Source organism: Phodopus roborovskii, unplaced genomic scaffold (genome assembly GCF_943737965.1).
Source record: "Phodopus roborovskii unplaced genomic scaffold, PHOROB, whole genome shotgun sequence".
Taxonomy (NCBI): domain Eukaryota; kingdom Metazoa; phylum Chordata; class Mammalia; order Rodentia; family Cricetidae; genus Phodopus; species Phodopus roborovskii.
This window is the reverse complement of record NW_026125281.1, coordinates 19,638,631-19,656,406: the sequence shown is the minus strand read 5'-3', so window position 1 is coordinate 19,656,406 and position 17,776 is coordinate 19,638,631. Positions and strand designations below refer to the sequence as shown.

Here is a 17,776-nt window from a genome sequence, read left to right as displayed (position 1 = left end):
TTCAGTTCTGTACCCCATTTTTTAATAGGGTTATTTGGTGTTTTGTTGACTAGTTTCTTGAGTTCTTTGTATATTTTGGAGATCAGCCCTTTGTCGGATATAGGATTAGTGAAAATCTTTTCCCAGTCAGTGGGCTGCCATTTGGTCTTGTCAACTGTATCCTTTGCCTGACAGAAGCTTCTAAGTTTGAAGAGGTCCCATTTATTAATTGTTTCTTTCAGTGTCTGTGCCCCTGGAGTTATGTTCAAGAAGCGGTCTCCTATACCAATTTGTTCAAGGGTACCTCCTACTTTCTCTTCTAGGAGGTTCAATGTGGCTGGATTGATGTTGAGGTCTTTGATCCATTTGAACTTGAGTTTTGTGCATGGTGACAGACATGGGTCTATCTGCAGTCTTCTACACACCCTCATCCAATTGTGCCAGCACCATTTGTTGAAGATGCTGTCTTTGCCCCATTGTATAATTTTAGCTGTTTTGTCGAAAATCAGGTGTTCATAGGTGCGTGGATTAATATCAGGATTTTCAATTTGGATAGCATACTGTCAGCAGTCAAGGCAAAGGCACTTTTTTGCCCAGTGGCTTTCTTTTGCCACAAGAAAGTAAGCTCCATTTAGAGTTTGTTTGATGCCCTTCACTTCTCTGAAGTAGATTGGTGCTAGAAAGAGCAGACATGTCTTATTATCATAAAAATCTTAAGTTATTCAAACATCTTAAATAGCATATTCTGTATATCTTTGAGGTGTTTGAAGGTGACCTGTCTATCTAAACTATATCTCTCTTTGACTTTGAAAATATACCTAATGTGTTTATAAGTTCAAGTGTAATAGTTGCTAATTACAAATCTGCAATGCCTTATTATCCTAAAGAGTTGGTAATAATAACTTTCAAGAACTACAAATTTATTACATTATTAAATATGTTGTATAGGTACAATAAATTGAAAATAATTTGAAATGAATGTGCAGTATATCCTAATAAAAATTATCATAAATTTTTATCAATATACAAGACTGCATATTAATGTAAAATATATAAAACTAGTAGTTGCTTTCTCGGTTTAAAAGTAGATTCAGTAATCTAGGTTTTTATCTTATTTCTATATCCCTCCTTTTTCTTTTGATAATAGATTCAATAATACACTCTTATGTCCTATCATATCTATACCCCATTTAACCTTTCAAAACAAAATCCATGAAACTAAATTTTTGTTCAGCTTTTCCTGACAATTATAAATAACAACCTAAATGATGACAAATATTCATGACCCATTGAATAACCAAAACCATCCTCCCAACCTCTTGGGAATATGGGCATCCTGTCCTTAAATTTATTTCATGCTGTCTGGGACCATGGTATCTTTTGGAGATCCTAAGAGATGTAGCTGTATCATTTATTGTCCAGTCTGTGTATAATGGGAAAGTGTAGAGCTTATCACAAGTCTTGGCTAGAGTAGTCTCTGAGGCTGGACCATCTCAGCTAGACGAAACAAAATTGTTCTGAGCAGTATGTAGTCAAAAGCTGATCTGTAGGTGATGTTTGTCAGCTTAGCGGCATTGTCATAGTCATGGTGGAATCATCAATGTGTGGCCCCATCATCCTTTACAGATTATAAAGGTCACTGTTAGCTGTGCTCATAGTTCATTGCAGAAAACTTCAACATTTTAAATGTCATATGCATCAGATCTGAAAGAAGTTAAAGGACACTACTTTGTTATGTACATGCAGAATAAAAACACTAATTCCTAATTATCTGGTAGACTCAAACCTGAAATCAAGTATAGGTAGATAAAGCCTTCTAGAATCAGTGCTCTATGTGACAATTAATATCAAGATAAAATTTTAATATATGTATACATATAAACATATATGTTAATCTTAAAAAATAGATTGTATTTATACCTTAAGAAAAGTTTTTAAATGACAAAACCAAAGGGTTATAAGATTAGTGGCAGTAGAATTTTTCTGAAATTTTTGTTTTACTTCTGTCCCCTATGAGCTGACTCTTTGACATAAGGCAGAAAATTTTGATTTTATTTTAACAAGCATGCTTGTTAAGGAGAGAGCCACATAGCAACTCCAATGTCAGCTTTAATTTTTAATTGTACTGGGACAACATAAAGATCATTTGTGTTATGTCTATAGAGAACAGCCAAAACAAATATTTTAGAAGACATATGAAATTTTATCCTTTTGAAAGTGTGATATAAGAATAGGCCAATTTAATCTTTTTCTTGGGACATTATATTATGGAAGATTTGTTCTTTTTTGATGTCTCATCTGTTCAGTGGTCTTGAGACTCCTTACCTGGATGCCTTAATTCTCCTGAGAAGACAAACATTGTGGCGTTTCTTTTTGGCAAGTTATATCTGATAAAATGATAAGCACTTGCTAGTCTTATAAGTTAGTTTAGATTGAATGGCCACACTGTTTGAGGTACTATCCCCTCTTCTAATCAAGTGGTCTCTCCTGTTCAAAATGAACCTTTATCAATATTGATGGAACCCATGAGTTTCTCCTTATGTGGAAACAAAAGTAAAAGCCACTTGCACAAAATAACACATACCCTAGTTTTCCCTATGAGGTCAACATATCATTAAAGTGTACAGGCTAATATAATTCTGTATTGTTTTCTGTTATCCGATATCTCTCCACAGCTGTCATTCCTTTCTCGTTAGCATTAAGACAATACAAAGTTAATAAATATTATGTATATATCTTGAGGGGGCTTTATCATTTCTTTCTGTTGTAGCATATCATTCAGAGTTTGATTTGATCTTTCTGTAGCTTACTGCCCTGTAGAATTGTGTCATGTACCTATTAAATGTTTTATATTGTAATAAGCAAAATATGCTGCTTCATTTTACTAGAGACTTATACTGAAACATTGTCTGTCTTTATTTGCACAGGTATGCCCATGATGGCCATAACTTCTAGCAAATGTGTAATTACAAAATCAGCCTTTACCAAACACTAAACTATTGCCCATTGAAAACCTGAGTAGGTGTGGCATACATATTTCAATTTTCCAAATTCCACAGAATGGAACACATCTGTCTGACATATTTAAATCCTTTAAGTAGGCTTTGGGTTAATTTTTTCAGGTACTGGAGCGTAGTTGCATAAAAAAACAAAATATGATTATTTCCTCATAATTTCCTTGGCTTTTTGCCAAGTAATAGAAAAATCTTTTTTAAAAAATGTGAAATTGACATGATTGTTCTTTTCATGAAATTCTGAAGCACATTTTCTATCAATAGCTTATCAATCTCTTCATTACCTTGTTCTAATGGGATCAGATGTTTGTTTTATGTGTGGGATAATACCTATTACTGATTATTTCTTGTAACTGAATAAAGATCAAAATCAATTCTGATCATTTGAAAGAAATTCAGCAGTTACAACATACAAAACAACTCTGCATATTACACCAGTGACTAGAGATTCTGTAAAATCTACTAATAATATAAGAATAGCACACAATTCTGAACTTTAGGCACTTAAATTTTCTTATTTGTATCCTGACTGTCCTGATTTATTTACATCACTAAAATATTTAGGAGCTCCAAATATTGGTGTTCTGTCTACAATGTGAAGAAGAATCCAGTTAGTTCACTTTATAAGTTGAATTATCTTGCTTTTGGGGGGATATTTGTTGTTAATATCTCATAAAAATTTACTACAAGCTCTTTGCCAAGTTTCACTTTATGTCCCTAATTTAGCAATTTTATTATTAATAAAAAGCATTACAATTTCTGCTTAGTATATTCTTGCCAATTATGAAGTCTCAGGTTTCCTTTTAGAATCAACTCAGAGACATTTCCATCAAAGTTTTTAATTTTTTACTCTGCCTCCATTCTCAGAGACTCAGAGACTATCTTCCCTCTGCATTACTTTTCCTGTTGGAGATTGCTTACAGGTTACAATAACCAGAGTTCAATCGAGCTTTGGATCCAAATGCTCCTCATGTGCACCTTGTGACTTATTTTCCACGACAGCAAATTCTCTCTCAGCTTCAGCTATTAACTTTCTGGGAGTATTTAAGTCATTGTCATCATCTAAAATTTTAAAGAAATTACTCTGTTCATTTTTTTCTGTGGGTCATAGATAGGAAACGCTCTGAGCAATCTTTGAAAGTCATTAAGAGTCGGCAATCAGTCTCTCCTAATTTGCACCCTTTGGATCTAATATGTTGTTGTAAACCTATTTTAAACCCCAAGTAATTAATAAAATCTCTTCCTTGTAAATTTTTTTCAGGAGAAATTTGTAATCCCCAGCAAGGAAAATTTTTCTTTACCTCTTCAAACATTCTTTCTAAACTGAGTATTTAAGTGTTGTCTATATAATTATGAAGTATAGATTAAGGGAATTGCTTATGTATCATTTCCAACTGCTGCCAAAGAAAATATTGGCACAGAGTAGGGCTATTTAACATTCCTTGTGGAGTACCTTCCATTGATATCTCTTAGCAGGCTGAGAATTATTTTAACTGTGAGTGTAAATGATAAGTAATCAATGAGAACAATCAGAGAAAAAGCAATAAGAACATGTATCTATTCAGAAGTGACAATTAATGGGTTCAGTTATAAAAATAAATAACTGTAAATGCAGACATTTTAGCCAAAATGGGCCAAGATAAAATTGTTTACATTTTCACAAGTTAGTGTTTCAAAAAATGTTTTTCTTAACGATATCTTATTGTTTATATTATATATTGCCACTAGATTTATAGTTTTAAACATTTCCTTGTGAAATAATAGCAATCATAATCTTTATTTACTTGGTATTCTTATTTAATAAAACAAAACTCTTCATGAACTGTGGTATAAATTTTAAAGGTTTTAGTTCAACAATGTTATGCAAATCTAACTGAACAAGAATCTAGCAGGTCTGGAATCTACCAAATGTAACTAATATCCTTGAAGTTATTAACACCAACACATTGAGTTCTGGATTTTGAGTGTGGCAGTGCAATATTATGAAAGTGTTGCTTGTATTTGATGAGACATTAACTTTTTCTAAATCTCCCAGCCAGATTAATTAAACACCTGTGTGTTACCTAATACTAAGACTGTATCTCACTGCATACTCACCCTGTTTGTTTAACTTGCCTTTAAGAGAATAATTTAGCAATCAAGTTTAACTAGTCAATACTAAATAATGCACTATTCCATGCCCCAACCCGGAGAGCAGTGTGTGTATGCATGCATGATAACGAGGTCATTTGCTAAAAGTGATGTAGCCAGAGATTTTTCTGTCATCCTACTCTGTCCCCCTGAATTTCTAAATAATCACTCAGAGACTTAATATTAATTATAATTGTTTTGGCTAATGGCTAGGGATTATTACTAGCTAGCTCCTACACTTAAATTAACCCGTTACTATTAATCTGCGTATTGCCATGTGGCCCATGGTGTACAGGTACTCGGGCATATTGCTCCTTGGGAGACTGCTGGCATCTCTCTCAACTATGCCTTCTTTCTCCATGTTCCTCTGCGTGGATTTCCCAGCAGCTGTATTCTTCCCTGACATACACCAACCAAAGCAGCTTTATTCATCAACCAGTAATAGCAACACATACTCACACCATACAGAAGGATATCACACATCAAGTGACAAATAGATTGAAAAGCAACTTTATATACTAAATGTGAACTGTAATTGACAGAAAGGGCATTTGGCAAAAACATAACATCTTGTTTGTTATCTGCGTCAGTTGGAATCAATCACTTGTAAAACTCTTTTAGAGATTTCTGTAAAGGAGACTCCGTCATTCTGGGATGCTTTCTGTGCTGTTCCATATATAAGGAGTGAAATAAATCTTTTGGGGAAGACACAGAGACAGGGATAGACATGGTACATGGAGCACCCAGACTCCCAACACGGATTACAGAGGGGAAAGGAGAGACACTGGAAGGTGCAGAGAGAGAAATGAACAAAATTTAAACCTGGGGATGCTTTGTATAAAATTACTCTAAAGGAAAGTACTTATTACTTATATTCCTGAAGTATTTTGGGTGTTCTAATTTATTGCTAATTCTTTCAAGCAAATTAATGTGAGTAAAGTATACTGTCATTAATAGAATATAAAACATTAAGAAGAGGTCACATTTTAGAAAGCAACACAACTCTGTCAAAAATTGTTCTCTTACATTTACATTATGAGTAATAGTGTGTACTCAGTGTAACCACCCATGCACACACATGAACTATAGTAGAAAAACAAGTATTTGTCAAGTATCATGGTAGCAGAAGTCTGAGACTTGTATGATTGGAGTTCTAAGATATGTATGGCAGATCTGAATGCAATAGAACTTCATGACTCCCATTATTCGCTAGAGTGAATAGCTGCTGCTTTTTAGAAGTATTTTTTGGATTGTAGAAAAACATGAAATTCCGTATCAACTACATTTGGTTAAAATCACAAGTTCTCTTAATTTTAGTGTGAATTTGAACTTCTTAAAGAAACTAAGAAAACTCCTTAAAATTAATTTAAACTGTCAAGAAACCACAGGTCTGCATCCGAGTTCCTTCATTTAGTATAATCTCTCAATTATTTCCAATAGTTCTTTCCTCCTACGGTTTTGAAATTATCACATCAAAACTATTCTGAGAGAACCAGTCAGATATAGTTGTTTACCTATCACCAGGAAAACGTTCATCTCTCTTAGTCTACATTCAAACATAAGTGTCCCGTTCTAGCAATTTATTGTAATGAAATGTTTCACCTTAATCTATATGAAATGTGATTGTAAACATATATATGTAAGCTTAAAAACATATATATACAACAAGTACACAAATGGTCTGTTTTAAAACTGAAAAAAATATTAAGTATCAACTGAAAGTACTCTTTCATTCTGCCTGACCAAATTTCTGGTTTATACATGCTGATGAGTGTACCAGTCGTTCTGGGATATGTTTAAGAACCTGCCTTACATTGTACAATGCCATTTTCTTCTACTATTTTTCCAGTGTTGTTTTCATATATTGTATACTTTTCATGTAATGTGGTTTTATATATATATATATATATATATATATATATATATATATATATATTACAATAACATGTAACTACCTCACGTCATGCCACATCTGGTCTGCAATAGGTCAAACCAACACTTCAGTGTTTAGGGTAGAAGGAAAGTGGAAAAATAAAGCCAAATATACCTACCTACATTTCATTAAGGGAAAATAATATTTTCCAGAAACTCACATTACTTTATTCACAATACAATTCCATGAAAATCCTTCTGGTTTAGGAAAGGGGTTAGTATCCATTCTTTGAGCACCTAGGTAGGATAAATAAACTGAATTAAGTTTCTAAATAGTGAGTGAAAAGTGAACCAATAACTATCACCTTCTTTAATAGAAAATATATGTCATTGCCCAGGTAAGCCATGGATAATGTAAGCCTTCAGTGACGAGCAGATTCCTTTAGTAGTCACAAATGCAAGTTGAAAAAAAGAAACCATATCCATAGAGATATTGGTTGCAAAATGCTAACAAAGGCATAATGACACAATGGACTTGTAGGTGAATTGAAAGCTGTGGTAGAATAAGGCCTCACAGATAGCAGGTCTCCTTGAAGTTGAACGAAAGGCTGTGTTCAGAGGCTGCAGAAAGAGCTTTTTGGCAGGCACGACTGTCACATCAATTCTTCCTTTTTGTATTGTCAGATGCACCGCTTAGCTAATGTGTTATTCTCAGTGATTGTCAGACATGTAGGTGTCAGATATGTGAAGTAAAATCAAATAACTTGATGCAGTCACTAAGGTGATAGTAAAAACAATAGCGAGTCAGGTGCTACCTTGTGTAAAAACTGGTAGTCATATTTTTATTCTGTTTTTGCAACTTGGACAGAATGTATTTCTACCAACATATCTCAAGTAAAGTCAGCATGGGAAGCTAAAGTTTTGCTGTTTTTATACTGTAAATGACATGTCTTTGAACTGAACCCTCGATCAGTTGGCCTAACATCTCTTTGCCTCTCTTTCTGGTCAGTTCGTTTAACAAAATACAACTCATCAGTCTCAAATCTACAAGCACTGAATAGTGGCCTCTCTCTATACATGGGCCCCAGCAAACTCCTAATACCTGGAGCCCTGCTAAAACATGATTCACAGTGTTTTCACAATGACAGGAACATATTTCAGCAGAATATAGTCCCTACTCAACACTATATGGAGAAAGTAACCCTCATATGAATTCCATATGAGGACAAGCATAGCACTGAAGAGAATCTGTATCTTCTGTTTAGAAAGACAGAAGATCATGTGAAACTTAGGACAAAGGTCTTTTAGATTTGAACATTACTCAGCAAAGTTGGTCAGTTCCAAGTTATCATGCAGAGGTTACCATACACAAATGTACAAGTAGAATTTGCTGACTCCATTTTGATGTTTGTGTGTGTAGGATTTCAAGGCTGATTGCTTTGTCATATAAATTAATTTTTCTCACTATATTTCTTCATCTACGTGTGAGACCGCATGAAATTTTCCCCATCCCATGTTAATATGTCTGATCTGTTCTTATTTATGCAGTCATTTCTAATAGAGGCTGTTTTACAGCAGACTTTCTGGTATTCTGGCCCTTAACATCTTTCTCTTCTCTCTTCCATAATGTTTTGTAAGTTATACATGCACAAGCTATGATATACTTGTATTTTTGGTGCCTGATTTATTGATGTCTTATTGTGTCTAATTGTGATATTACCTGCTTGTCCCCATTTACTGGAAAGAGATGATTCTTTGAAGAGGGCTCTATTTACTTCTGTGGGTATGAAGATAAAATATGAAATGTATGGAGAATTATAGTGATCTAACACAGTGGTGATAATAGATTCTTTTTTAGGATCTCTGACATCACTAGTCCCAGAGGTGTGGCTAGGTTTCTTGGACCAGGAACAATTTTCTTTTTACTAAATGGATCCCGGGTCCTATTATTTGCTATAGACATATGAGTGCCACTTCCAACACCTTTGTGCATGTCTTGCCATGCTGATCATTATTATGTCTCACAGGTGTTACAGCTGGGTAGTCCTTTTTAATCGCTTCCACTGCTTGGAATTTTGCATAATATTTTTGAGAACAGTGAAAGTTACATTATAGGAAAGAAGCTTTGATATTACTTGCAGCTCTATTCATTGGCATCATGTGTCCAGTGTGTATCTTCATGGTATCTCAGCAATAGAGACTGATCCTCAACTCCAGAGAGGCAACCAAAGACTACTTGGATAATCCATATTGTTTTTGGAATCATTTGGAGTATTCTAACAAAGTCTTCAAAAGTAGGTTTCTCATTCCTGGAGTGAAGGATTTGTTGGTCTCATGGTTCTTTTGGGGAACAGTGTCAGTCTAAGAAGCTTAACTTTCTTTCAGCTATGTGTGTGTAGTGTATAATTTTAGGCAAGTACAAAATAATATGATTTCTTGGAAACTTAAACAACCCTCTTTTAATTTGTGCTTTCTCCTTATGTATTAACCTACCTATCCTTTCCTGAGTTGAAATGCTCTACTGTAATTCTGTTTCTCACTTCATTATCATCAAAATGGTAACTCTATAGACTTTTATGACATTTTTTAGTGCCCAATATCAAACACTATACATACGCACTATATACATGCAGTTCCTCTGCTTCAATTATTCTAAAGATGATTGGATTTTTTAACCCTAAGATTTAGAATTATTTATTATATACATGAACATTATAAAAATTTCCTTTATCATAACCCTTTAATTTTCCTGCATGTCAACATTCTTGAAATTGGTGAAACCAATAAAGATGAGATCTTTAAAGGTAAATTTCTACACAGGGATGGTTTGGATAGTGGTAGTCTACTTACTTCTAGCCTACTAATCAAACTGGTGTGCTTCAATGTGAGTCTGAGTGTGTATGTGTGAGTATGTACATGAGGGTTTGTGGGAGTTATTATGAAAGTGTGCATGAGAGAGATTTTGTGAGTGATTGTGATTTCACATATGAGCATATGTGAATTATTAGGTATGCATTTTTATGAGTGGATATATATGTGTGTATATGAGTGTTCATTAGTATATGACTGTATATGTATGAAAATGTGTGGGTATTTCTGTGTGTGTATATGTGTGTGTTTGCACAGTGATCATAAAGGTGGCAACTGAAACAGATATAATTGAAAAATAAGATGTATGAAAGTTCAGTCAGATATTACACTGTGCCATATAAATATGTTTATTGTTACTTCCTTTGTTTGCATAAGAGGTCCTTATATTTTTTTGTGAAGATCTGAGTATTTTTATGACTTTTTAACATAAGGAATCACTGGATAAACTCTGAGCTCAAGTTTGGCCTCTTAAAACAAAAACAAATGCAAATCTTTTTTTTTTTTTTTTTCTGTTCTTCCCTCCACTTGAATTAGCAGAAGCACTAGCATGGACAATACATCAGAAAGAGCTTGTAGAATGTTGTAACTCATGACAATGTAAATTCATGTCTGGAGTGATGTCATCTCCACGGTAAAAAGTCTTACTCTGTACCATAGAAACTGTTAAATACAGCAAAAAAAAAAAAAAACACTGAGAGCCAAGTTGCAGAAGACAACTGACCATGGCCAATTCCAATTGGTAAATCTTCATACCATACCTCTTAAGGCTAAGGTAACATTGTGGAAAAGTGCATAGAAAGATTTCAAACAGTCAGAGGAACAAGGTGTTTTCCATGAGATTGTGCTCCCACATATGACAGAAAAGCCACACTCATAAAATCTTAACAACAATGCTTCCTAAACAAGACCCAAGTAATGATATGAATTAATATTAATGTAATGCTGTAGAACCCCATGTCTAGACATGCTACAGATAATTAATTGCTATTGAGAGAGAGAATTACTCTTTCCAAGACATAAGCATCCTAAAATCATATGCATAGAGGCAGTACTAAAGACTCAGAATGTTTGCTGTTGGTAGGTGTGTCTGTGCATGTTTAAAATAAGGAATAAGAGAACATGAATCAGAGGTAGATAAGATAAGAATAAAGAGGAAATGAGGCAATCATTTTAAAAGAAACATTGGGCATACATTCTTATAAGATTTGGAGTAATGTTTGTCTTCAATTATCATCTTTGTAATGTTCATGAATAAATATGTCTTCTACACCAGTTCCATCTTATGAACCTAAAGGCCATTCAGCTCTATGCATCAACTTCAGTTATGAACAAAGTTTGAACATTCAAACACTAGTGAATTAGGATTCACTCAATATTTTGGTTCTTTGGAACTTCTGTGTGCATGGAGGCCTTTATGTAGCTGAGGTTTTCTGCACTTTCATATGGGAAGCTTCATTAAGGTTACCCTTAGCTCTGTGGATTAAAAGCTTTACTTATTTGCTAAGTTATCATCAACATGCTTCCCCAAAACTTCTCTTTTTCCTGCAGGATCTCTAGTATATTTATTCTCAAGGATTTTGATAGCTTGGGTGTTTATATTTAAGGCTGGAATTCATTTTGATCTGATTTTTTGCATGGAAAAGGGTTGATCCAAATTCATTCTTCAGTTTTCAATATGCATAAATCAACCAGACAACTTTCTGAGGACAGTTGTTTCATGACCACCTCAACTCACCCACATGCCCGGTGGTGGTCCAGATCCAGTGGTTTTGGTAATGCTTTCCCTGGGAAAGGGGAGATGAAGAGCAATTTCACCTATCACATCATGAACAATTCTCTAATTGTCTTATCAAAAAGCAAACAAAACATAATAAAATGTAAGCTGTCAAACATTACTTGAAGAACTTAAGACAATGTAAATACATTCACTTTTCAAAGTATTTGTGTGATTATGGCCACTTCAGATTCCCTGTGAATTTAAGAAAATTTTTCTTTTGTGCTTTTTCCAGTGTGAAGGATCATAGCCAGACTTTGCTATAGGAATTGCTACACTTCTGACTCAAATCCAGCCTAACAAAGATTTTTCTCTTTTCTTCCAAGGGGAAAAAAACTATGTAATAGAATTTCAATAAATCTATATAATTAGTAAGATACTGATCCTGAAGTAGGGAGTCATAAATTCCATTATTGAAGTATGGTTTTGTGTTTCTTTACATTTTCTTTCATTTATTTTGATGACATATAATAGCTGCATTTTATATTTCGTTCTTTATAATACTCTTTAAGTACCTTATTTGCCTTTGTTGCATATAGTGGAATCACTTTTATTAACCTTTCCATTGTCTTAGTCCTTAGTATAGTATAAAGGTTCAGTCTTTCACTATTAAGTTATGTTTTATTATGAATTTATCATCTATCACTTTATTGGTTATAGACGTCCTCTTTCTCACTTCTCTTAAAAGTGCTTTTTGTAATCATAAATAGATGTTAAATCTGATCAAATGTATTTTATCTCTTTATTGGAATAACATTATATAAGGTGTTCTATGTGTGTAGGAGTGCTTGAGTGTGTACCTGTGGGGGGGGGGGGCAGAGGGAAGGATGTTTGGTGCTAGGTTTATGTGAGTAATATATTCAAGTCCTGGGGTTCAGCAATCTTCCTGTCCCCCACACATACTATATAATTATTGCGTCCTGCCTTGTAGTGCCTGTGTACATGGCCAATACTTGTTCCAAATAAGGGCTTTCAGATCATTGTTCAGACATAGACAGTCAAGTTATAAATTCTCATAGTGCACTATTGAGGACAAAAAGCTCCACACAAAACATTAGTCCACTTCTATAATTATTTCTAAAAAGGAAATAATTCAAGGTATAGTTTTACTGAAGTTCAATGAAATTTCAGTTGGATTAGTATGTGATGTTTACTAGCCATAAATTTCTTCATTTCTAATTTGCAATCATTATGAGAAAAGAAATATTAAGTTTGGCAACGGGTATTAGATGACACTGTGTGTGAGGTGAGGGTAATTGGATCAGGGTAACATTGTAACAGTGGAGAAAGAACGTGGTTTCTGAATAAACATTCTCAAAATTTCCCAAAATATATTTCTCTGAGAATTTTCCTCCAGTTTTACATTGTAAATAACATATACCTACAAAGTCAATTTGTACTCATGGAGGAGGTTGTGATAATTTTTAAACTTTGTGCCAACAGGCTTCTAATTGCCCATTCCATGATATTGGATAATTAATGGAAGTTTAAAAAAAACTCATCAATTGCATAATTTATCATATAAAATATCTATATTTAAATTGATGAAAGTTTATACTATATAAACCTGGTGTTAAACTTCTCTATAGCCCTGATGGAGAATAATGGATTTAATTCATCTGTGTACTCTTACATATGTGTATTCTTACATGTGTGTTATCTATGAACATCTGCTTTCATTTCTTTTTTGCAAGTTTCTTTCATGAAATACTTCAAAGGAGATATTTCTGTGGAATTTAGATTCTTACACAATATAATACATTACATTTTAAAAAATAAAAATGGCTTTGTGTTTAGATGCTGACTGAAAAAATATGTTCCCTTGAATATTAAAGGGGATTTGATGTGCTATGATTTGGTAGTGTGATGTTGAATAGTAAGCCTACTTTCTTTAGATTCACGGCAGATGCTCTTTTAAATCACATGGAAATTATACTACTCATTACTTATAAGTTAAAAATTACTATTAAATTTTCAGAATCTTTACATATGAAATTGTGCATGATCTCCAATTAAAATGGGCTTACATGTAACAATTTTAGAATGTTGAGATACCTTTTTAATACAGCATAATCCACTCTCAGACGACAGGTTCTAACTATGTGCTCTTGGCTGCCATGGGACTCATTGCACAGGGCAGGCTAGACTTACCTCACAGAGGTTAACCTAACTCTGTCTCGTAAAGGCTGAAAGTAGAGGTCTGCATCCTCACACCTGCATAATATAAAATAATGTTTAAAATTCAATCATTAGGTATATGCAGGGACATTTTCTCATCCTTTTTATTCTCACTGATTTATTAATTAATTTATCATTACAGATCAAAAAAATCAACAGAAATTTCCCTGTAAACCAGCAGGTAAGATCAAGTAATACTTTGAAAACCAAATCATACTTTTTCAATGTGTCTTTTATGGAAGTAATCTTGATGACACCTGATTCTTCTACAGAAATAATTAGTACTATAAACTACCTTCAGGGAAAATGAATTCATTAGTTATTTTAATATATCTGCTTCACTGAATACATGCAGAGTAGGTTTTAAAGATATGTAATCTAAGACAAAAACTATTTTTGCCAAAATTGTTATATTAATTTGTGTACAATTCTGAGAAAATAGATATAGTCTTTTAAAAGATATCTTTAGTATATCTTAAGTTACATATTATTTTATGTATTTTTCTGTCTTTACTCTTGTTCATGGAATGCCTTCAGAGCAAGTGTCAATGCTCTATAACTGGATTTTCAGATGATTATAAGTGTCATTCGGGTGCTGAGAACTGAACCCTGGTCCTCTAGAACAAATGCTCCTAACTGCTGAACCCTCTCTCCAGTATCTTATGTATATTAATATAAATAAACACTATAAATTGATCTCAGTACCTAATAGGTTGAAAGACTTCCAGAAAGGTTGACTTAATTCATAGAATAAAAATAATATCCTATTGATCCATTATAGCCATCCCTCACATTCTAAACATGCATTGCTCTTTATATATATGTGTGTATATAATTTTTTCTTATTTTACATATCGATTTCAGTTTCTTCTCCCTCCCTCCAATGCCCCCCAACACTCCTCCCATCACATTCCCCACCCACTTCACAGGGAGGGTGATGCCTTCCAGGATGGATCATCAAAATCTGTCCAGTCATTTGGAGCAGGGTCTAGGCCCTCCCTCCTGCATCTAGGCTAACGGAGTATCCCTCCATAGGGAATGTGCTTCCAAAGCTCTTTCATGCACAAGGGATATAATCTGGTTCCACTATCAGAGGTCCCTTAGATTGCCCAGGACTTCTAATTGACACCCATGTTCAGGGATTCTGAGTTGGTACAATGTCGGTTTCTCCAGCTATGAGTCTGAGAGTTCATGAGCTCCCCCTTGTTCAGGTCAGCTGTCTCTTGGGTTTCTGTAGCCTGGTCTTGACTCCATTATTCATCACTCCTTCCTCTCTGAAACTAGATTCCAGGAATTCAGCTAGTGTTTAGCTGTGGTTATCAGCTTCTGCTTCTATCAGCTACTAGATGAAGGCTCTAGGATAACATATAAGGTAGTCATCAATCTCATTATTGTGGAAGGACATTAAAGGTAGCCTCTCCACTATTGCTTAGATTGTTAGTTGAATTCATCCTTGTATATCTCTGGACATTTCCTTAGTGCCAGATTTCTCCTTAAATCTATAATGGCTCCCTCTATTATGGTATCTCTTTTCTTGTTCTCCTTTATTCTTTCCCTACATCAATCTTCCTGTTCCTTCATACCCACCTCTCCCATCCTCTTTTCCCCTTCTCTTTATAATAACGCCCTCTTTTCTCCCTACATGCTTCCGATTTGCTTTTGAGATTTTTGTCCTTTTAACCTTATTGGGGGACCATGCATGTCTCTCTCTGGGTCCTCATTGTTTCCTAGCTTTTCTGGTGTGTGAATTGTAGCCTGTTAATTCTTTGCTCTAGGTTTAAAATCCATATATGAGGGAATACAGTGTTTGTCTTTTTTGTGACTTGGTTACCTCACTCAGTATGGTTTATTCTAGTTCCATATATTTCCCTGCAAATTTCAGGATTCTATTGTGTTTTTCTGCTGATATGTACTCCATTATGTAAATATACCATATGTTCTTCATCCATTCCTCAGTTGAAGGGCATCTAGGTTGCTTATAGGTTCTGGATATAACAAATAATGCTGCTATGAACATAGTTGAACAGATGTCCTTGTTGTATGAATGTCCTTCCTTTGGGTATATGCCTAAGAGTAGAATTACTGGATCTTGAGTTAGACAAATTCCCATTTTCCCAAGGAACCACCATACTGATTTCGAAAGTGGCTGTATGAATTTGCACTCCCACCAGAGTATTCTGGCTTTTCCACATCCTCTCCTGCATACACTGTCTTTGGTGGGTTTGATTTTAGCCATTCTGACAACAGTAAGATGGTATCTTAGAATTGTTTAGATTTGCATTTTCCTGTGAATAAGTATGTTGAGCACTTTCTTAAGTGTGTTTCAGCCATTTTAGATTCATCCATTGAGAATTATCTACTTAGTTCTATACCCCACTTTTCAATTGCATTATTTGGTGTTTTGGTAACCAACTTTTTGAGTTCTTGTATATTTTGGAAATCAGCCCTCTGTCAATCTGGGGTAGGTGAATATCTTTGCCAATTCTGTGGGCAGCCGTTTTGTCATGTTGACTATGTCCTTTGTATTACAGAAGCCTGTCAGTTTCAGGAGGTCCTATTTATTAATTGTCCATCTTAGTTTGTGCTACTGATGTTATAGGGAGCAGTCTTCTGTACCAATTCATTCATGGGTACCTCCCACTTTCTCTTCTAAGAGGTTTAGTTTGGCTGGATTTATGTTGAGGTCTTTGATCCATTTGCCCTTAAGTTTGATAGATATAGATCTACCTGCAGTCTTCTACACAGTAGCATCCAGTTATACCAGCACCATTTGCTGAAGATGCTTTATTTTTTCCATTGTATAAATTTACCTTCTTTGTAAAAAAAAAAATCAGGTTTCTATAGGTGTGTGGGTTAATATCAGGGTTTTCAATTTGATTCCATTAGTCTATCTGCCTATTTTTGTGCCAATCCCAAGCTGATTTCAGCACTATAGCTCTATACTAGCAGAACTTGAAGTGGGGGATGGCGATGCTCCCAGAAGTTCCTTTATTCTAACAGGGTTGTTTTGGCTATCCTGGGTCTGTTGTTTTTCCATATAGAGTTGAGGATTGCTCTTTCAAGGTCTGTGAAGAAAACTAATTCTCCTCAAAGTGTTCCATACAATAGAAGCAGAAGTGTCATTGTCAAACTCTTTTCACCAGGCTAATCACCCTGGCACTCAAGCCACACAAAGACACAACTAAGAAAGAGAACAACATACCAACATCCCTCATGAACATTGTTGCAAAAATGCTCAATAGAATACTGGCAAATGGAATCCAAGAATACATCAGAGAAATCATCTAGCATGACCAAGTAGGCTTCATCCCTGGGATACAGGGATTGTTCATCATAAAAATATCCATCAATGTAATCCACCATATTGAAAAAGAAAAACCACGTGATCATCTCACTAAATGCTGAAAAAGCTTTTGACAAAATCCAACACCCCTTCATGATAAAGGGGATTAATGTTATCAGGGATAACAGAAACATACCTAAACATAATAAAAGCAATATATAGCAAGCCAACAGCTACCAAAGTAAATGGCAATCTTGCCAAAAGCAGTCTACAGATTCAATTCAGTCCCAATCAAAATTGTTTGAATATAAAGAAAGAGCCTTGGAAGAAAGTCTGAGCAGCCATAATTAGGTAGATCTCTTTAGTTGTAAGATAGAAAAAGATGGAAATTTGTAGGTTTTGTGTATCTTACAAAAGTAAACATGATAACTACTTTTTTGATCTCTGAATGGATTTAGAACATCTCCTGCCTTCCTCTTTCTAACCTCTGTAAGTGTGTCTGAGTCAAAAAGCTAATTTACTATACTTCATAACCTAAATAATCCTACAGCCTTTCTTTACATACAATAATAACTACATTTTAATATGCCTTCTAACAAAAGAATAATAGACAAAGATATTTTTACTAATTTATTTTATGAAATACTTCATAATGATGAATGATAAAATGCAGAA

At 34.4% G+C, this 17,776-nt stretch overlaps 1 protein-coding gene across 1 annotated transcript in view; it reads left to right on the top strand.

The window, feature by feature from the left end:
- The window catches only part of Sntg1 (syntrophin gamma 1), a 250,178-nt gene that overhangs the window by 143,436 nt on the left and 88,966 nt on the right, over positions 1 to 17,776 (top strand). Inside the window, exon 12 of the mRNA XM_051197950.1 lies at positions 13,961 to 13,999. Coding sequence (XP_051053907.1) covers positions 13,961 to 13,999 — 39 coding nt within the window. The remainder of the gene's footprint in view (positions 1 to 13,960; positions 14,000 to 17,776) is intronic.